The sequence below is a fragment of the Vidua chalybeata genome, chromosome 6, assembly GCF_026979565.1.
Source record: "Vidua chalybeata isolate OUT-0048 chromosome 6, bVidCha1 merged haplotype, whole genome shotgun sequence".
Lineage (NCBI taxonomy): Eukaryota > Metazoa > Chordata > Aves > Passeriformes > Viduidae > Vidua > Vidua chalybeata.
Window position 1 is genome coordinate 23,622,874 of NC_071535.1, and position 19,431 is coordinate 23,642,304.

At 37.5% G+C, this 19,431-nt stretch overlaps 1 protein-coding gene across 4 annotated transcripts in view; it reads right to left on the reverse strand.

Moving 5' to 3' along the window:
* MIA2 (MIA SH3 domain ER export factor 2) overlaps positions 1 to 19,431 on the reverse strand; it is a 36,077-nt gene that overhangs the window by 14,383 nt on the left and 2,263 nt on the right. For 2 of the 4 annotated variants that reach the window (XM_053945352.1, XM_053945350.1), the window contains exons 3-17: positions 18,587 to 18,673; positions 17,149 to 18,289; positions 13,964 to 14,179; positions 13,715 to 13,815; positions 10,704 to 10,835; positions 8,193 to 8,214; positions 7,986 to 8,074; positions 7,528 to 7,599; positions 6,740 to 6,850; positions 6,346 to 6,417; positions 5,822 to 5,926; positions 2,195 to 2,317; positions 1,476 to 1,599; positions 635 to 681; positions 358 to 448 (exon numbers count right to left, since the gene is read on the reverse strand). In XM_053945352.1, the coding sequence (XP_053801327.1) occupies positions 358 to 448; positions 635 to 681; positions 1,476 to 1,599; positions 2,195 to 2,317; positions 5,822 to 5,926; positions 6,346 to 6,417; positions 6,740 to 6,850; positions 7,528 to 7,599; positions 7,986 to 8,074; positions 8,193 to 8,214; positions 10,704 to 10,835; positions 13,715 to 13,815; positions 13,964 to 14,179; positions 17,149 to 18,289; positions 18,587 to 18,673 (2,533 nt within the window). Of the gene's footprint in view, positions 1 to 357; positions 449 to 634; positions 685 to 1,475; positions 1,600 to 2,194; positions 2,318 to 5,821; positions 5,927 to 6,345; positions 6,418 to 6,739; positions 6,851 to 7,527; positions 7,600 to 7,985; positions 8,075 to 8,192; positions 8,215 to 10,703; positions 10,836 to 13,714; positions 13,816 to 13,963; positions 14,180 to 17,148; positions 18,290 to 18,586; positions 18,674 to 19,431 lie in introns of all 4 variants that reach the window. The other 2 variants (XM_053945351.1, XM_053945349.1) reach the window with 1 other exon arrangement.

Here is a 19,431-nt window from a genome sequence, read left to right on the forward strand (position 1 = left end):
CCTTTTAATAGATGGCTTTAAAATTTAGATTAAAACTCCACTGTTTCATGTCCAGAAATTATGTAAAGGAAGTATTATGTATTTATTAACATCGCTTTGCTCTTGTATTTTAAGATTCTATAGCTAACTTTATAGTTACAGAATATTCCAACAGAGTACAACCAAATTTGCAACTTCGATTGCGCTGCGTCTAAAATCATGTATTTAAAATAGCTAAGCAACTTAAAAATTAATTTTAAAAATCAAGTAGTTATTACTGTAAATTTAATTCAGTTTTTACTGGAATTAATACTTGCAGCCTATAACAACATTCTACCAAAACAGCATCTTATTAAAGCCAAAACAAGATTTAATTACCTGTAAGTTCTCCTTTAGCTTTATTTTCATCAGACAGTTTTGAATACATTTGGTCTCTTTCTGCTTCCATGGTCTTTAAACAAGCATTTAACTACAATCAAAAATTAAAAATAAGGAGAACATTAAAAGATTACCAGATTAAGAAAGTGTTTGCATACAAAAATATCTAATTAAACATTAAAATATGCTCTACTCTGATACTGGTACTACCAGAATAATTACATATATTCCCTCTAGTTTCCCCTCTCCTACCCACAAGTTTCTTAAAATCACGTACCTTTGCAGCATAGATCAATTTCTTTACAGTTCGTTTTTGCTCATCATCTGCTTGAAGGAATAGAACAGTAAGTCGTGTAAAAAGCATGAAAGGGTTTGTGACAGAGCTTACTGCTCTTATTTGGGTTTTTTTATACAAAAGCAATGCCAACATACAATAGGCACAGCATACTTCGAAGGTAAAGGAGCAAAAAAAAGCAGGGGTGTGAGTAGAAGCTATGCCAGTATTGTAGTGCTTTGTCTGCCAGTCAATCACGGCTCAGACTGGTCATGTTAAAATATGAATATGCACTGTAAGATTGACGGGCATGTGCCCCACGGTATCATCAACACCGGCACAAAAAGAAGCTGCAGCAAGAAAATGAGGAAGAAGGGCTTTTCTGTGTTGCTGTTTAAGGGGACTCACATCTACACCCATTAGATGACACTGCTACCACACTGCTTGCAACAAGTAACACCTCTGTAAGGATAAGAAAACAAAAATTAGGCTCTAAGGACTCCCAGTACTACTGCTGGGAGGAGCCTGAAGAAGAAATAAAAGCAAGATTTCCACCAAGAAATGCCAGAGTCACTGCTTAATATACAGATACCTACTGCAGAATTCTGCAAGAGACTGACCACTGAGTCTTTACACTGCTCTATGACATTCTGTATGCCACACAGTGCTGAACAGGAGGACAGGCTGCTATTCCAGAGATGTCCAAGCATCAGTCTGACATGCATGACATCGGGTGAAATTTAAAAATCTGACTTCTATAAAGCTAATCTTGCAACTTTCCTGGCAGTTAGTCAGTTCTGTATTTCTAAAACATCTGTAAAATATTTAAATAGGGAAACCATACCTAAATGCTCTCCGTTCTCTGTTTCACCCTTTATATCTGTGTCCCAGTGGTTGTCTTCAGCGTCACCATCTTCTCGTATTGCAGAACTCCAGTCTTTCATGTTCAGTATATATTGTGTCAGTGACTAAGAAAAGCACACAAAAACCTCACAAACAAATACAAACAATGAAAATGTAGTTATCATTACAATTACTTTCCAAGATTTCTGTCCTTTATTTAGTTCCCTTAGTAGATTAAGTCAGCCCCACATACAACCTTCTAGATGTCTGATAATACTTTTTCTACCAAAGCACGTATTTGCAGGTCAACAGGCACATCCTTGTGAAGAGTTTTCAGATAGCTCTAAGCATGCATAATTTTAGTGTGGCTTGTGTATGTGAGGTACACAGCTATAAGAATATACACCCAAGTTCCACACTCCATACTGGAGACAGGGGGAAAAGCCAATACTCTATCCTCTATCAGAAATAACAGTTTTTTCCTTAGTTGTCTTTATCAGACAGCTCAATTTTGCTGCTAAGCAACCTTCTTTTTTTGCTTAGCCAGAAACATTACATTAGAGAATAGAGACAGCAAACAAAAGTCCAAAACAGCAAAAGGCATATTAAGATAAGGAGAGGTTGTCAGGCTTTCTTGGAACTTGGTGATTAGCATCTGAATAGACACTAATCTATGATTAGTCTGAATAATTTGATTTAATCCTAAATGTCATAATTTACCTTGATTTGGCTCTCTTTATTTTTCAAAACTTCTTCTACATCTGTTTTAGAAGATTCAAACATCTTTGTTTGTTCATTTAGTTCGCTAAGTCGTTCACCCCATCCTTCAGCTTCTTGTAAAAGCTAAAAAGGGAAATCCCAGATTAGTGATTGTCTACAAAACCAAGAATTGAGGATGAATAGTACTGAGCCTGTTACGTGTATTGTCTACACATAAGTGGGATTTAAAACCTCTCACCCACCAGTAAGAATTAACAGAGATCAGGCTACAAGAAAGTTACCTAAAGAGTTGAAAATTACATATTCTATGTTTAGTTAAGTTGCTTTAGGTGCTATAGCTGTCCATTGTAATCAGATGTTAGGATATTTTTAAGCATTTATAGGAAGTGTTCAGTTTATTCCACTCAAGTTTAAAATCCTTGATGTGACAATAGCAATGAATATAAAATAGTAATAATTTACTTAGCAGTGACATACACTGGGGAATGGATGGAAAACACTCACACCCCAATAGGAACACACACTTCTGAAATGGTGCCTGTGTCTTCTCAAATTAGAAGCAGTCAGAGAAGTTAAGGGAGAACAGGAAGCTTTTAGGCAGTTATTTATATTCATGTGACTTGCAAAACTGTATTATTTCTCCTCCTCCATACCTCTTGAAGTAGTTTTAAAACTCTATTTTAAAAAAGCTTCCCCATTAATGAAAGTCACAGCTGTATGTAATCAACACCTACTAGTATGTATCTCTGCAATTAACTGTGCTTAACTAAAATGATAGATAGGTTCCAAGGTTACATTTTACAGATATTCCCTGGTAAAATCTCATTTCACAAAAATATTTTACATAGTAAAGGGATTAGAACACCTCATCACCAGCTATTAAAAATAACCACTGCAACATATTAACTACTTATATTGAGAACGAAATTGAATAGATGCAAATTTCTGTTAAGACAAAACATGCTGTACAACAACATGGGGTAAAGTACAACCAAACTGTCTTCAGAGTCTGTCAAAAAATAATGCTTGAAGTTGCACAACAGGCAATCAATTTAAGAGCAGTAAATGTACAGAAAAGAATAACTAGGTTGAGCAATGAGAACATAACACGCAGTTATACTGAAAATACAACCAGAAAACGGTAATTAAACAGGGGAACTGCCATGCAAATAGACAAGCAAGCCTGAACACTACTTATCAAAGATAAGCTAGAAGGCACAGAACAAAAGGTATGTGATTAGAATTGAATTAATCGCCCCTTGGCACACAATTACACTTTCCAAGCCTTAAAATCCATGTATGAATTTGCAGCATCATGCAAACAACATATTAGGGATTAGAAGACATACAAAGACAACTGTTTCTATCATTATCATGATCAAAAAATGACTTTTAAGATATTCCTTCTTCATGAAGCCAAAGAGAAAATAAATTTACATGACTTTATACACCTGTTAGAACTACAATAAAGAGAAACAGCAAGGATTTGCAATGAGCTAAAGCAATACATATTTCTAATGTTCCTGAAGAAGAAGAAAAAAAAAAAACCAACCAAAAAACCCGCAAAGCACAGAAGTTCATTAAGAGTTCCCTTGTTCAACCTAAAAGGCCCAATCCTCTCTCTGACACATCACAAACTTGAAACAGCACATCTCCTATAAAGTTTAAGCTATGATGTGCCAGAAGATGATTACCCATTTATGCAAATGGACAGAGGAAGAAAGAACTCTAGTTTCTGTGAACAAATAACACCTTTGTTACTTTTTGAGCATATGTGAAATTCCATCTTAAAAAAAAAAGGTAAGGAAGAAAATCTAAGTAGGGTATGGATATTCTGATATAGTAAACTAATTCTCACACTTAGAAAGCACCTCAGAAATGAGAACACAAGGCAGACACTTTCTCTTTTTCACTTATCGTGTTCCAGCAACAAATAACATTAGGTTATTTATCTACTAAAAAGCACAAACTACAATATGCACAAATGTTCTCAAACTACTAACAACTGCAACAAACCTCAGTTAACAACCAAGTGTAGTAATTAATCCTAAATAATGTGGTTAAGGAAATACTTATACTCACATTGTTTTATCTGGAAGGAATGCAAAAGAACAATTTTTTTTTCACCTAAGAACATGGCAATTAAACCCTGGAAACTATTTTTACTAATTTTTTCCCCTGGTTTTCCTTGATATAAAACAATTGTCTAAGAAATATAGGCAATTGCCAGCACTTAGTATTATCTTTCTCTAATTACTATTTATTTACTTTATTAAAAATGGAGGAAAGTGAAGATTTTTGTCACACACACAAATATTTGGATTATTTCTATTTGAAACCAAGAAATTACCAAAGGGGAAAAAAAAAATTCCTCTCTATTAAAAATTTATGTATTGCTTCTCAAAATTTATTACATAAGAACACTGTCACATTTGAAACCAAGCACTGAGACCAGACCCTTCCTCCTCACAAAAACAAAGAGGATGTAGAGATTAGAAAAAAAAAAAAAAAAACTCTTGAAAGAAAATAATTCTCAAGCAACTTAATCTCACAATGATAACAGTCAAATCCATTGCTTCTCCACCCACAGCTCTTAATAAAACTGTCTTCTTTTTTTGGCAACTACAAACATGGACTCCTTCTAGAATTAGGGAAAAAGATCACGTTTTACTAACAGAGTTGTGAAGAACTGAAATATTCCTTCTGCAAAAAAAAAAAAATTATTTCCAGTATCCCTTTCTTTTTTCCTGAACCACTAAGTTTGACATACACCACGTTTTGACAGAGAGGACTAAAGAACTCCCTTGCTTTTTATAAGAATGATAAAAAGCAACGGGCCTGTACTTCCACTCCTCCTTCCCCTGGGCAAATCTCTATCAGGTTATTCCTCAGACAACAGGGAGATCATCAATCAGTCAGGAAAATAAGCACATATCCATTAAAACCACAACAAACCACCTCAAACCAACATTACACAGAAAATTAAACATTTATAGAAAATACCTATTTGTAAGAAAAAAATAAATAGCTTCACTGTAAAGCAACCTATTGCACAGGACAACTATTGCAAATGCTAAATATTTTTAAATATTCAGTGTTCTTTGTGATCTGGCTACAGCACAGAAAACAGACAATTAAAATTTGGGAGGTAACAATCTTTTCTATTCCTCTCTGTTACGTACCTGACTTTCAATTAATACATCTACAGTGGTACTAGAGTATGTTTTTTAGTTGCCTTCTGAATACTCTGCAATTCCTCAGTTTCTTTGGTTTCCTAGATCAAGTAAAAGAATTTTCTCTCTGCCTCTGTAGAGAATCCTAGCTGTGGACATGTTCAGATATTTCTGCTTTCCAACAGGTCTCAACAAAGTTCTTATTAGACTTACATTACCACATACTCTCCTTCCACTGAGCTCCATGCATGATTCCCCACAAACTACTGCATTTCTTTTAAAACAGAATTATTTTAGACAAACATAAAATTGTTTTAAAAACCATCTCCTTTTCCTCATTCTATTTACTAAAACACACAAGAGGTTATTAGTGAACTTGTTGAGGATGAGCTCTTTGGAGAAATCATATTTATTAGTATCACAGTATTTCTAAGGATAACTAGGAAGAACCCACCTGTTTCTCACTTTCCTGGAGACGGCTGTTTTCATCTACTGCATCTTGAACAGATGTCTTGAGTCTCTCAGTATTAATCTGATACACTTTTAGGGTGGACTTTGCCTAAGTGAAATTAAAATGTGTGTTGTTTAATCACACTATTGGTGAAGATATAGGTGGGGTCATGATGGTATTACTGGACTTGTCTTAGGTTTTCTGGCTGTGCTACATATATATTCTCACATTTTCTCTACAATTTCAACAGTTTTTGCTGACTATAGTTTTGCATACTATATATCACTGAGAAGTAAGAAAGCAAAGAAAAGAACAAGGTAACTATTTCTCAATAAATGCCAATCACTATATGAAATTAAAAGTTGCTCAATCAAGCCACACCAAAGTACTAAGCCTTACAAATTCTTTTGGTTTGCAGAGCATATGATCCCTGCACCCTTAACAGAAAAAAAATTAAAGCAGTAACTACATGGAGAATAGAGAAATTGCAAATATTTGAAAACAGAAACTATAAAGGTTAGACATACCTCATCAATTTGTGACTGGATAGATTTTTCTTCATTCTCTAAAGACTCCACTTTCTCCTGAATTTCAGCCACCTGAAAATTATTAGTTGTCATACAGCTTCTTTCACATACTTGACTGACAATGTCTAGGCAATTAATACAATTATTTTTATTTTCAAACTCAGAAAGTTCTACTGCTGAATCAGTAAAAATGTGTGCAAAACCAGCTTTTCTTCTTTTGAGTATTTTCCTGTATCATTTTTCTAATGTTATTACAGGTAAGACAAAATGGAAAACCTAGTTTTTATTTCAGAATACACAAAGAAAATAGTTTGTCTTATCTGCAGAGATTTTTTTTCTGTGAGAATTTTTTTTAAACTAATAGAAACAAAGACAGGATTCTACTTATTCTTACCAAGGTATCATTTTCCGACTGCTTAGATTTTTCTTCTTCCAGTTCTTTTTCTAGATTCTCTATTTCCTTGTTGAGTTTCAAGTTTGACTTGTTCAGCTTTTCATGCATTTCCTAAATCAAGTTGGTTTGTGAGTTAATAAAACATTTGATATTAATTACATATGAAGACAACAAGTATATTTTAAATATGACAGCAAAGTATGTTTCACTCAAATACTCTAGAGACTCCTGCATGAACAAAATAGCTCTGTAGGATCTGAGGTGCAAAATGAAATAAACCTACTAGCTTTTTTAAACATGAATTTTATAGAGCCTATTAGGTATTGGATTCATTTATCCAGAACTCTTTTACAAATATATTCTCAGTTTGGGGGATATAAATAATGTACTGGTAATTTTTCTTTAAAACTGTGCACCTGTAGACTATAGAAAGTATTTGAATTAGAAAAGATGTGAAAAAAAAGAAATACTTCATGTACTACCCTCTCTCCTAGAAATGGGAACAATTTACTTCTTAAAATTAAATATTATCCAGTATGCCATTTGTTCTAGTATTACTTATCCTCAGTGCAATTGTTAAAAAAGACTTCTCTTAATTTAAATGCTTTGATTTTAAGTAATTTTCAGTAACCCAATTAAAATTATTGTGTTCGAGTTTTTGGGTTTGTCTGACTTTTTTTGCTATTGTTTTTATTTAGTTTGTTTGGGTGTTTTTTAATAGGGGCCACATTTTTCCTAAAATATTGCCTTACATTGTAGAAGTAAACAATTTCCATTAATCTTTTTACCTCAAAAAAAGATGTGTCTGTTGATTCTTTCATAGTGTTACCATCCTTCAGAGACAACTGTAAATCTTCAAACTAAAAAGAAATTACTTTATGTCAGAATACAGATAAACAATTGATTAAATACTAGCATTAACTTGTGATGCTCTAGTCTGAAACACAGACTTCACCTAAATATTCACAAATACACCTTGCTGGAAATCAGGAAAGCCTTAACCCTACTAGACTATCCCAGTGATGTAAACCAAAAAAAGACACCTTGAAGTTGCTTCCAGTAAAATATACTGTATTGAGAGTTTAAAGGCAGAACTTGCTAACACCTTAATTGCACTTAAAGGCACTGACAGAAAAAAGCATTTGAAGAATCCCTTTTAAACATCTTACTTCTAGAAAAGTTAATACTTTACTTGATAGAATCCATTTCTATGACACATCTGAAAGCAGTAAATGAGGATCATTACCTCTTTTTTGCAGAGGCTGAGTTTTTCAAGAATTTTGCATTTTTCTTCAACTAGTTCAGCAATTTTGTTGGCAAGCTGCTTTTCCCTTCCTAAAAAGTGAAAAGACAAGCAAATGTTGCATCATCCAAACTATTAAAGGTGAAAAAAGAAAGAATAAAGTCATACTCTCAAGAAATATGAAAAATTAAGTACCAAAAATAAGCTTACCTACATAAAGTCGACTTCTAACCTGAAAAAAAGAGAAAAAATACTGAAAATGTCTGCTCAATTATTCTTGTATAGTATCTGAAAACGAATCTTTTAAGCTGTGATTCCATGCCAAGTTTAACCATGGTACTTAAAAAAGGAAAATAAATCCTAGTAAAAACAGGCAATCCTATCCTCTGCTCTTAGCCCCGCCATGTCTGTGTGTTTGCCCTGTCCTTCTCCCACTCTTAACAGACAAAAGAGGGGAAAGGAGATTAGTTTTCACCTGGATCACTTTAATAACACACCTCTGTATATTCATCACAAAAGCATGACTGCCCACACAAAGCCCCATAACGGAGACACAAAGTCAGAAGAGTAGGAAAGGGAAGGGAGGGGGAAGCTCCACACATGAGCTCAGTTTTCCCATTGGGAAAGATCTCTCACACATTACAACACACAACAGCTGAAGCTGCAGTAAGGTACTATCTGATGGGCATCCTTCAAGTGCCAAGTGAGCAGCTGCCACACGGGGTCTGGTGCCCTAGAATCAAAATCTAACAAACTGCAGGGCAAAATCTGTCACAAATGGCCTGTATGAGAGATGCAGAACTTGGCTGAACCCACAGAACTGTTACAACACAGCATTTCTCTAACAGCTGGGCCTAGGTCATGTGCCTAATGTAACAATGGGGCCCTCAGATCTTCCCTGTTTCCTCCTAATTTAAAGCCAAGGAGTCCAAGTAACAGAAAAAGGGTAAGAAAGTTGTAAGTATGCTTTTATCCTATCATCCCCAATGGATGTTTAGTTACTCCATTACTTTTCAGGAACCATCAATTCTTCAAGGAGCCATCAGTGCAGTTCTAAGTATGGATGACTGAAAAAGCTATCAACAACTTCTGTAGTATCTCCTGCCCTAAGTGACATGTGCAGGAGGGAAACAATACCAGGTTAGCAGCTTGCATGATTTCAGTTCAAATGCCTTTTGTATCACCTAGAGGGACGCCTCTAGAGAACAAAAGGTATGACCAAATTATAGTTACATTAACTTACACAAACACCCATCCCCTTACAGAGAAGGCTAGCTCATGTTAAAACCCTAAAAATGCAGTCACTCATATCTAAAAAAATTAAACAGCCATGGAACCAGTCTTAAAACATGAGTATCATTACACCTATGACCAAAATCACATTGACTGTATGAGAGTATGTGAAAAATGGGAAGAAATTTAGAATATTGAACTACACATACTGACCCCATTTCCGTAGCAGGGACAGTATGGTAAACAACTTTTATTACTTAGACCTTTACTTACTCTCAAGAGAAGATAGGCATTACATCAAAAATATAATCTGATTTGTGCATTGAAAGGTTTCAGTACTGCAATTCTCAAAGTCATCAGATTAGTGCTCACAAAGAGCATGCAGTTAAATTGGTTCAGTGTTAAATGCTGCAATAAACAGAATCCAGGTGTCCAAAGAGTTTTAAAATGCCTCCCTTGACAGGAAACCATGGGGTTTGCTTTTGCTTACAATTACCTTGAAGGACCTGAGCTGCTCTGGCTATGGCCAGGCTAGTCACAGAGATATCAATACACACAGCAATACATACACCCTAGGGAAGACATCTGTATCCTGTGAAAATAATTTAAGGGCTGACTTAGAAAGTCCAGTGTAGAAATTAAAAAGAAAAGAGGAAACCTTACTACAGCAAGTTTCATTGCATTTCCTTTTATAACAGTCACTCACTACACATCCAAACACTTATTATCTTGACAAAACAGACTTTTCAATTTCTCTTTTAGAGAGATTCTAAATTCAATCACAATAGTTTTAAAATTCTGAAGCACTATCTATCTTGAACAGGAAGGATAACAACTTCAATGCAAACTAGTAATGCACTCTACGTATCTGCAAGTAACTTGAACACTTTCTGTGCTGGTTTTGTCTGGAATAGAGTTATTTTTCTTCACAGTAGCTGGTATGGGGCTATATTTTGGATTTGTGCTGAAAAGCACTGAATACACATGGATGCTTTAGTTATTGCTGAGCAGTGTTCACACAGAGTGAAGACCTCTCCTGCTTCTCACCCCACCTCACCCACAAGGAGGCTGCAGGTTCACAAGAAGCTGGGAGGGGACACAGGCCAGCTGACCTCGACTGACCAGAGGGATAACCCACAGCATGCTGACATCATGCTCAGCACATAAAGCTGAGGGGAAGGAGGAGGAAGGAGGGGTGTGGGGAGTGATGGAGTTTGTCTTCTAGAGTAACTGCTACTCGTGATGGAGCCCTGCTTTCTTGGAGACAGCTGAACACCTGCCTGCTCATGGGAAGCATGAATCAATTCTCTGTCTTGCTTTGTTGCATGCACTGCTTTTGCTTTTCCTATTAAACTGTCTTCATCTCAACACACAAGTTTTCTAGCTTTTAGTCCTCTGATTCTCTCCCTCTTTCCAACGTGACACAGGGAGCGAGAGAGTGGCTGTGTGGTGCTTACTTGCTGTCTGGGGTCAAACCACGACACTTACCGATCGATAACTTCTGTACAGGAACAAGAGAACCGTCAAGACTCCAACAATGCCAGCACAAATCACTATTTCCCATGGGAAACCATACAGATCAGGGCCAGGTCTCATATCTTCAGGCAGTGAAGCCACAGCCTGAAAAGTAAAGTAAAAAAGCTTCAGCTAAAGGAAAAGAGATTAATATTATCCACAGAAACAGACATTACATGTTGACATAGTTTACCTCCAAGGTTTGTATATCTATTTTTTTTTCAAAACTCTGAGAAAATGGTTAAGAGAAGCATTTGATTTTTAAATGACAGATTTACCAAGTGAAGAAAAAAAAAGTTCCAACAAGATAAGAAAATCAACAGATAAAGCTCTGAAACATTTTCTTTCTGAGACTATCAGTTATCACAGAATCACAGAATTATTTGGGTTGAAAGGGATCTAAAAGATCATCTAGTTTCAATCCCTCTGCCATTGGCAAGAACACTTTCCACTGGACCCACTTCCCCAAAACGCCGTCCAACATGCCCTTGAACACTTCAAGAGAAGGGGCATCCACAGCTTCTCTGGACAACTTGCTGCAGTGCCTCATCACCCTCACAGTAAAGAATTTCATTCTCTTATCTAACATAAACTTATCCTCTCCAGTTTAAAGCCATCCCCCCCCTTATCCTATCACTACGTGCCCTTTAAAAAGTGCCTCTCCAGCCCTTTCGTTGGCCTCTTTAGGTACTGAGAATTCACTACGTAAAATTCTCTTTTGAGTTGTCTTACACATTTCACTGCTGGAAGAATCAGCATTAGTAAGTATTTCTTGATTGTCTGGTAGAAAACTTGTTTGGTAGAAAAACCTGTTCAACCAACCTCATGCTAAAATAACACACTGAACTCACCAGTGATTTAACACATTTTAAACACTTCGATACACTCACGTTTCATTTGTAAACGGATCTATTTGCTCAAAGATAGGACACTCTCCATGTGGCTCAGATTTGCTACACGTGACCCGTGCCTAAGAACACGGTACTGTGCAGTTGAGCTTAATGTCGATTTTTCCCCTGCCCGAGCCCCTGAGCTGCAGCGCTGCACAAGACCCCGGCCCTGGCGGGGGCTGCGCCGAGCCCCGCGTCGCTCCGTCACTCACCCAGCGCAGCCCTTCCCAGGCCAGCCCGCAGTAGCGCCGGGCGCTGTCCCGCAGCCCCGGCCACAGCCCGGCCGTGCCGGTGCCGGTGCCGGCCCCGGGCCCCCCGCGCCCGCCCGCCGCCATCTTCCCGCGGGCGGCGCGCGCCCCTTCCGGCCCGCCGCCTGACAACCGGCCCGTACCACTGCCCGCCAGGGGGGCGGGGGAGGAACCACTGCCGCGGGTCACGGGGGGCGCGCGGTACAGGTGGCTGCCGCCGGGGCCCGGCTCTCCCCGCCCGCCCGCCCGGCGCGGCTCCCGACCTCCGCCGGCAGACCCTCCCCTGGGCACGGGGACCGCCGGCCGCAGGGACCGGCAGCTGCCCTCGGCGCGCGCCCACCGTCCCGCCGCCGTCCTCCGGCACGGACGTGGCCCCGCGGAACCTGCTCCTGTTCCTCCCTAAAGTTACGCTCAGAGAAGCTCACCTCCCGTGCGGCGCCGGCCGCCTCCATGCCCGCCCGGGCGGCAGCGGTGGCACGGCAATGAAAGTCCCCGGGAAGGCCTGGCTCCCGGCGGGCCGCCCGCCGCGCGTGTCCCGGCCCGGGCGGCGGGGCCGGCAGTGCCCGGCGGGGCGGGGAGGGCCGGGCCGGGCCGCAGGTGGGTCCCGGGTGCGCAGGGCTGGGCGGGCCCGAGCTCCGCCAGTGCCTGTGCTGAAAATGATCCTGCCGGGGTGCTGATACCAGATGTAAGGGAAAATGCAATGCCACATAGCAAAGGATTCTCCTTCGACTCATTCACTAAGGTTAACGCTAATTTGATTTAGTTTGGGTTTTGTTTTTTAACTACTTTTTTTTTTTTTTTTAAACGTGTGCTAGCGACTTTCACAACGCAAGATGAGTGACTGGACTGCAAAGCACCTAAGGGACCAGGATAGGTGGAAGGTGGAAGTGCCTTTTTTAGCTTTTTTAGCTGTATCAAACAGTACGAGAACGAGTTTGGCCGTAGCAGTGAACTGTCAGTGAGTCGCAGTCAGTCACGAGGGACAAAGCCCCTCAGTTTTCCTCACCCTAAACTACAATTTAACCATATTCTATATACGTACACTGAAAATCAGGAATAAATTTATGTCGTTCTTAAACTTCAATTACCCCATCTAAACGAAGTTCAACCAAAGCACCGAAGTTTATCAAATGGCACTTTGCCTGCCGCTACTCTTATTTAGAGGAGACAGTGCAGCAACAGCTGCCTTTGCCCACGGTGCTCTGGCAGCATTGTTTCATGTGCAGTTGTGCCCCTTAAGGTTCACCTTCACTCTGCACTATGTTTTGATGTTTAAGACATCCCCATAGCAATAATAACCCCATTTTCTATTTTATATATATTTTTTTCTTAGAAAAGTATCTTTAATGCAGTTATGAATGAGGGGAGGATTTGTGAATCAAGGCTTTGAAAATACTCTTTAAAAAAAAGGGAACTTGTCTGGTTATTTTACTCATCATAAGCCAAGTTTTTTAAGTCCAAGTAAATTTAATGAGTGCTGTTCTGAGAACTAGAGGGAACTAGTAATTTCATTAAAAAAAAAAAAAGCAACGAAACCAAACAAAAAATTAAAACTACCACTCAGATGTTTCCTGGGTGTTAAAAAAGCCCACAAAACAAAAGCCCAGTTCCTCACACCCTAAGTTCATCAGATTCTGCACTGCAAAGAGGCAGATGATGAGCAGCTGACCTAACATGTTCTTATACTCTGTCTCATTTGGCATCAGATAACCCTGGAAGCAGGGAACTGCAGAGGGTTTATTTAAAAGGATTTTTTTTTTTTTTAAGAATTTCATTGCAGAACATAACTTGTAGCTGGCTTAAATTTGCATTAATGTCAATGTTATATCATGGAAAGAGTTCTTACCGTTTCGATGATAATCATCACTGCCGATGATGCAGATTTTATTGTTTCTCTGAACTCAAGAGCATTCAAGCACAGAAGTATCTGATGTATCCAGCCTCCTTCTGGTTGGATCATAAGGAATAAAACAAGAGGTTTTACATTACTATTGTCAATGTCATATAATTCCAACTGGATTCATTGTTTTTTGTTTTGCTTTTTTTTTAAGATTGCAAATTTATTTTCCTTAAAATTACAAAATTTAGCACGTACCATTACTTGGAACATAGTTCTGGATGGCATCAGAGAAAGTAGTTTTGACATCAGCTTCAGAGTCAGGTCCTGAACTGTCCATTTTTGTTTCAGAATTTACTGAAGCAATGGCTGTTGCTTTTGAATCTTGGTCACTGTCATGTTCACTGTCTACAGCTACATACATTTCATGCTCCTTGTCTGGTGTTTCTTCTAGCAGCTTTCTTCTGCCTACTCCTGCATGTAATTGTGAAGGGAAATAATGGTTACTTTTAGAGGATTCAACTTACTCCTATAAGATATTAACTTCTACAGAGATTTTAATTTTTTTTTGGTTTTATTTTCCTCAAAGCCCAACACCAGAGTAAATGTGCTACAGATGTATGACTTAAGAAACACTATACAAATAATGATCTCAGAATTTGAAGGATAGGGTTTTAAGCAAAACTTACATTGTAGTAAAGTAATTAAAAAATAAGTGTTCAGGAAAAAATATGTTTGGTTTTGATAGCTGTTTTGTGTATTCCCTGGTCAGGATTAGTAGGTCTCTTTCTTATATCCAAATACAAGTGGAGTAAGCTTTAGAGTAAGAACAGTTAAAAATACCAATAAAATACTTCTTGCAAAAAATCCCACACCGTGCTTACCCACAAAGAAGAAAAGTTACAGATTGTTTAATTTAATCATATGCTTCAAGACAGTACTGGCCAAAGATACACATCAGAAGTAGACCAGTAGTTCAAGACGAGTAATTTGCTCTCAAGCTGTTACCATTATATGAACTCAACTTGTGTTATCAGATCCTCAAAATACCATAAATCAGTCCATAACTGGTATGAGTTAGGCTCACTACCTCTTCATTTTAAAGCACCAGAAGGAGACAGTGTTCTGTCTGTTGTGGTTTTATTTTTGCCAACAAAGGATATTTTGTTCTTGCTAAATCACTGTTAGTGAAACATTACTCTAGTAACTTTAGCTGCAGTTTGGGCAGCACACTTAATTGTTATAGGAGACAAAAGCTCTGGCAGCTCTAGAAGAACATTCCTTTTTTCTGTATATTTTTTCTGTTCAGTGTCCAAATTGTGCCCCTTTTGTGCAGACACAATGACCTGTTCCCTCCACATAGCATTATCTTCAGTTGAGTAAGCTGTGATTTCACTATGAATCTTTTCAAATTCCTGGTGCTGCTGCAAGAGTTTGCTTCCATCACAGAGATACTCTAAGGGTTGCTTAACATCTTGTTTTAATTTAAATAAAATTATTGAAATGTAATTAATGGGTTTGGTAAATCTGTTTATCATACAATATTTGCCTGGTTTTGGTTTTTTCTGCACCTTCTCTATATTTAATAGTATCTTACATTGTTCAGATTCGACTTTCTCTCATTCTTCTGTGCAGTATTCAAGTGTACTAGTCCTAATGTCACTTCTATTTTCATTTGGGTCTTTTAACCAAAAATATATGCTTAGACTTTTTTTTGACAGGGTTAATTGTTAGTTTTACTAAATATATTTGCAAAGAACCCTGGTTGTCTACTAAAAACACTACTGAAATCCTTTTTGTTAGAATATAATTGCTATTATTTGTATTTCTGGATTTTGACTCTTATTTTCAGAATATTTCCTTTTTTCTTCTCCTAACTAGTTTTAGTAGCAGCAATATTTTGTTCAGCCTTACTCATCCTTTCACTTACAACAGCATCTTCTTTTTCAACTTCTACTCTATCAGCCAGGTTTATGAGCAATCCCAGGTTGCCAAGATTTAATTAATCCAGTTTTTTTTAATAGCAGTCTGGCTTTCTAGTTAAATGGTTTTAGAAGACACGAGCTATTTTTTTTTCTTTAAAAATGTCTTCTGTTTTAGAGAGCTCCAAAGGTAAAAGTTTACACTTGGTCAGACTTATATCACATGACTGTTGCTTATAAATACTTTTTTTGGACATTAATTCAGCTGAAGACTGGTATTACTTTGTCTTTTGAAGTAGTATGCCTTTCACAACTCAGATTAATTTTCTATGCTTTTGTATCTTGCACTGTCATGGTGGTTTGAATTGACTGGCCTAAATCTGAGGATGCAGATTAATATTTTGTTTTACTATATGACAGGTGATTTTTATATTTCTTCCTGAGATCTAGATTAAGACTGTGCATTCTGTGGTACCAGAAGCTGATGCTGGGAACATGAATCTTCCCGTTTTAGTTCTCCTCCACCTTCCTGGTGATGTTGCACATTTATAGGAATTTGTTCAGTTTATTGCTTCTCTCTGACAAGCCATTAGCAAGGTCATCAAGAGTTGTCCAATCTTCTACTCATTTGGTAGATTTTGTTGAAATTTTTTCTCCACTGCCCTGTTTGTACTTCGCACTGCCAGCTGAGGAGGAAAGATCATTCTCTTTGGAGGTATTTGTGTTACTGTTACCTGATACACTATGTTTAACCTTCTGATTTGAAGTGCCTTCCATTTCTTTATCCTGTGGTATTTTATCAAGGCTTACCAAGGTCTTTCTTTACTGTGGAAGCTTAGTTATTCTCAGCTAGCAGATTTTACCTTCCATTCTGAAACTCTGTATTTTTCCACATGGCCAGTTCCTTTGGAAATTTTGGTACCTGTTAAACTGAGGCCGTTTGATGAGAGGTGAGGAAAGGTTGGTCTGGAGACAGTTCTTGGGACTCTCCATATTTCTGATTATGCTCATCATTAAAAATGTCCTGACTGAAATATTTCATGTTGTTTTCATAAAAACCCTGTGAGACACTCTTATTCTCTGATTTGTACATTTCATCTTTTATGGTACTATCCATTTTGAAATGGCTTTTGGATGCTGAATTTTTTTCTGCACCGTAACCTTTGACTAGTTTGTCTTTCTTGGATGTTTTCAGACTAAGACTCGGTTCACTGTCACATGAGGTCTTCTTGATGCCCAGATGATTATTTGCAGTTCCTTGTAGTTCCCCATAATGTGCACTTGTCCTTCTTTGGCTGTTGAACTCGGAAACTTCAGTATGTCCTCAAAATGACTAAAAGAGAAGCAATGGCTTGTTCTCCAGATATTTCAGGCTTTTCTCCTGTATTTATGTCTGAGGGATCACAGTTTGGAGGGGCTCATGAGAACAAGACATTTGATGCAATTGATTCATGTTCCTGTTGATTATCATATTGTCAATATTATAATTAATAAAACTATTATAGATATTTGTATACTAACCTGATTGGCCACGTCTGCTTTCTGACTCCTGATTTTTCTTTTCAGCTTCAGTATTTCTCAGCAGTTGGCTTTCTGATACCAAGTCTTCTTCTGAACTGTAAAGTTCAATTGGCTTCTCTTTGTCAGGCGTTAGTATATCAAAAGATGATTCTGTGCTATTTAAAGTGGTTTTGGTGTCATTAACAGTATGTGCACAGGCTGGTATCTCCCCAGGATTTGGCCTGTTACTGTTTGAATCTGTTATTTCTTGTGCATAATTCTCATCTTCTTCATGTGTTACCACATTAATTATTTCCTTTGATTTTTTGCCCATATGTAATTCTTTCTCATCTGAAGTCTGCTCTTCCTCATTCTTATTTGCTTGATCCGTTGTTTCTCTGCTTCTCTGGTCCTCTGTAGCAATTGTTGTTTCCTCAGCATGGCCAAAATTAAGAACATCACTTAAACCCAAATTAAACCAATTGGATTCGGATTCTTGGCTTCCGCTCTTTTCTTCTTCTGACAATACCTCAGTGACTGTTGTTTCCTGTTCAGTACTAGAATGCTCATGCACACCAGAGACATCATGGTTTTGTGGATCATTTTTTTCTGATGCCAAATCAACATCTTCATTTTTTTCACCAAAATACAGAAAGCTTGTCAGTCCACCTTGAAACCAACCAGATGCAGGGGGTTCTTGTTCCTCCTTATCATTTGACTCCTGTAAATCATTTTCAGTTGCTACCTCTATTTTTCTGCCTTGGTACTTATTTGCTTCTGAAGATTCAGTAACAACTTTTAAGGGCTCTTCATCATTTTCACTTTCTGTGGTGAACCATCCTGAAATCCAACTAGACTGAGTTTGAACAGGTTCTACTGGGAGACTGTTTTGCATTTGTGGCTCTTCAGTATCATCTTTTCTAACCAACTTTTTGTTTACAGACTCCTGAATGTGAGAGTCTTCTGAGTAATTTTCATAAACGGATTCAGTTCTTTCTTCATTTTGTGTGGGGTCTCTTGTATATCTTAAGAGTTTATTTTCATGCAGCTTTGATTCTGCATCAGAGAATGAATATTCACTTTCTTTGTTGTGATCAATTAATGTGTTATCTTCATATTCAAAAGTGTACTTATCTTCATGAAGACAAAGGAAATCAGTTTCCTAAAAGAATAATATTGACTTTTAAAATGGTGTAATGTATCACCATCTAGCACAGCAAAATATATCATTGTTCTTTCTGTTATAACTTTACACAAAGAACTGTAATTAATTATATTATTCCTAATCTTTAATTATAGAAATTATTTTAGAGAACAATAAGCACGCAACTGGAACAATTTAAAAAACATGTTTTGAATAATCTGAAATAAAATATCCATCAACAGATGAATTTCTAACTGCATATTAGATTTTGAATTGTTTTAAACTACATTGGAAAATTTGGTGATGTTGGTTTACCTTAGTGAGCACTTCAACTTCTTCTCCAGTTAAAACTTCCTCAACCTTCACAGCATCTCTTGGGAAATATCCAAAATCCTTTCCTTTCTGTAAAAAATATAAAACTAATAAGAGCATTTAAACTTCAGTGATATATATATTAGGTACTTGCATGTGTGCTGGAAAAGTATGGATGAACAATAAGCTTATGGAACAGCCCCCTATCTCCTTAATTCTGTTTTGTCAAAAGATTGGCTTAATTTTCCTTCATGGAAGTGTTCCCCTTGCCATTTCAGAAAGCAAAGGGAAGAGTATTAGCCCATACTATTATGTTCTGTATTATTTTTATGGACATGTGTTTGTGCAGTACCAAAGCAGTAGCCTTCAAGCTGCTTCAGCTGCAGACAGTGCTGTGTGCACTGATGGTCACAGCCAGCTCCTACTAAAATTGGTTGCAAATTTCCCATTGTCTCAAATGGGAAAAATGTCATGCCTTAATAACTAATGACCCATATTAAGTAACAAGAAAAGTAGGATATGAAATTCGGATAGAAGACTAGCTGCAGCTCAAGAGAAAATTACAATGAAGAAGGCAACACTACAGAAAATAAGTTAATGATAGGGCCCAGAAGAATCAAGTTCGTCTGGCCAAAACCAACTACTGTCCTTACATCAAACCATTTAATGGAGGGATACATCTTGGAAAGCAAGGAATAGTGAGGTACCTGCAAAGATACTCTTGGATGAAAAAAAAAAAAAAAAAGGAAGACAGAATTTCACTTTTAAACAATAAATGTGACAGATTATTTACAGAAAAAAAAACTGACCCAAAAATGTACTACTGTCTTGTAGTTTTGAAGCACTTA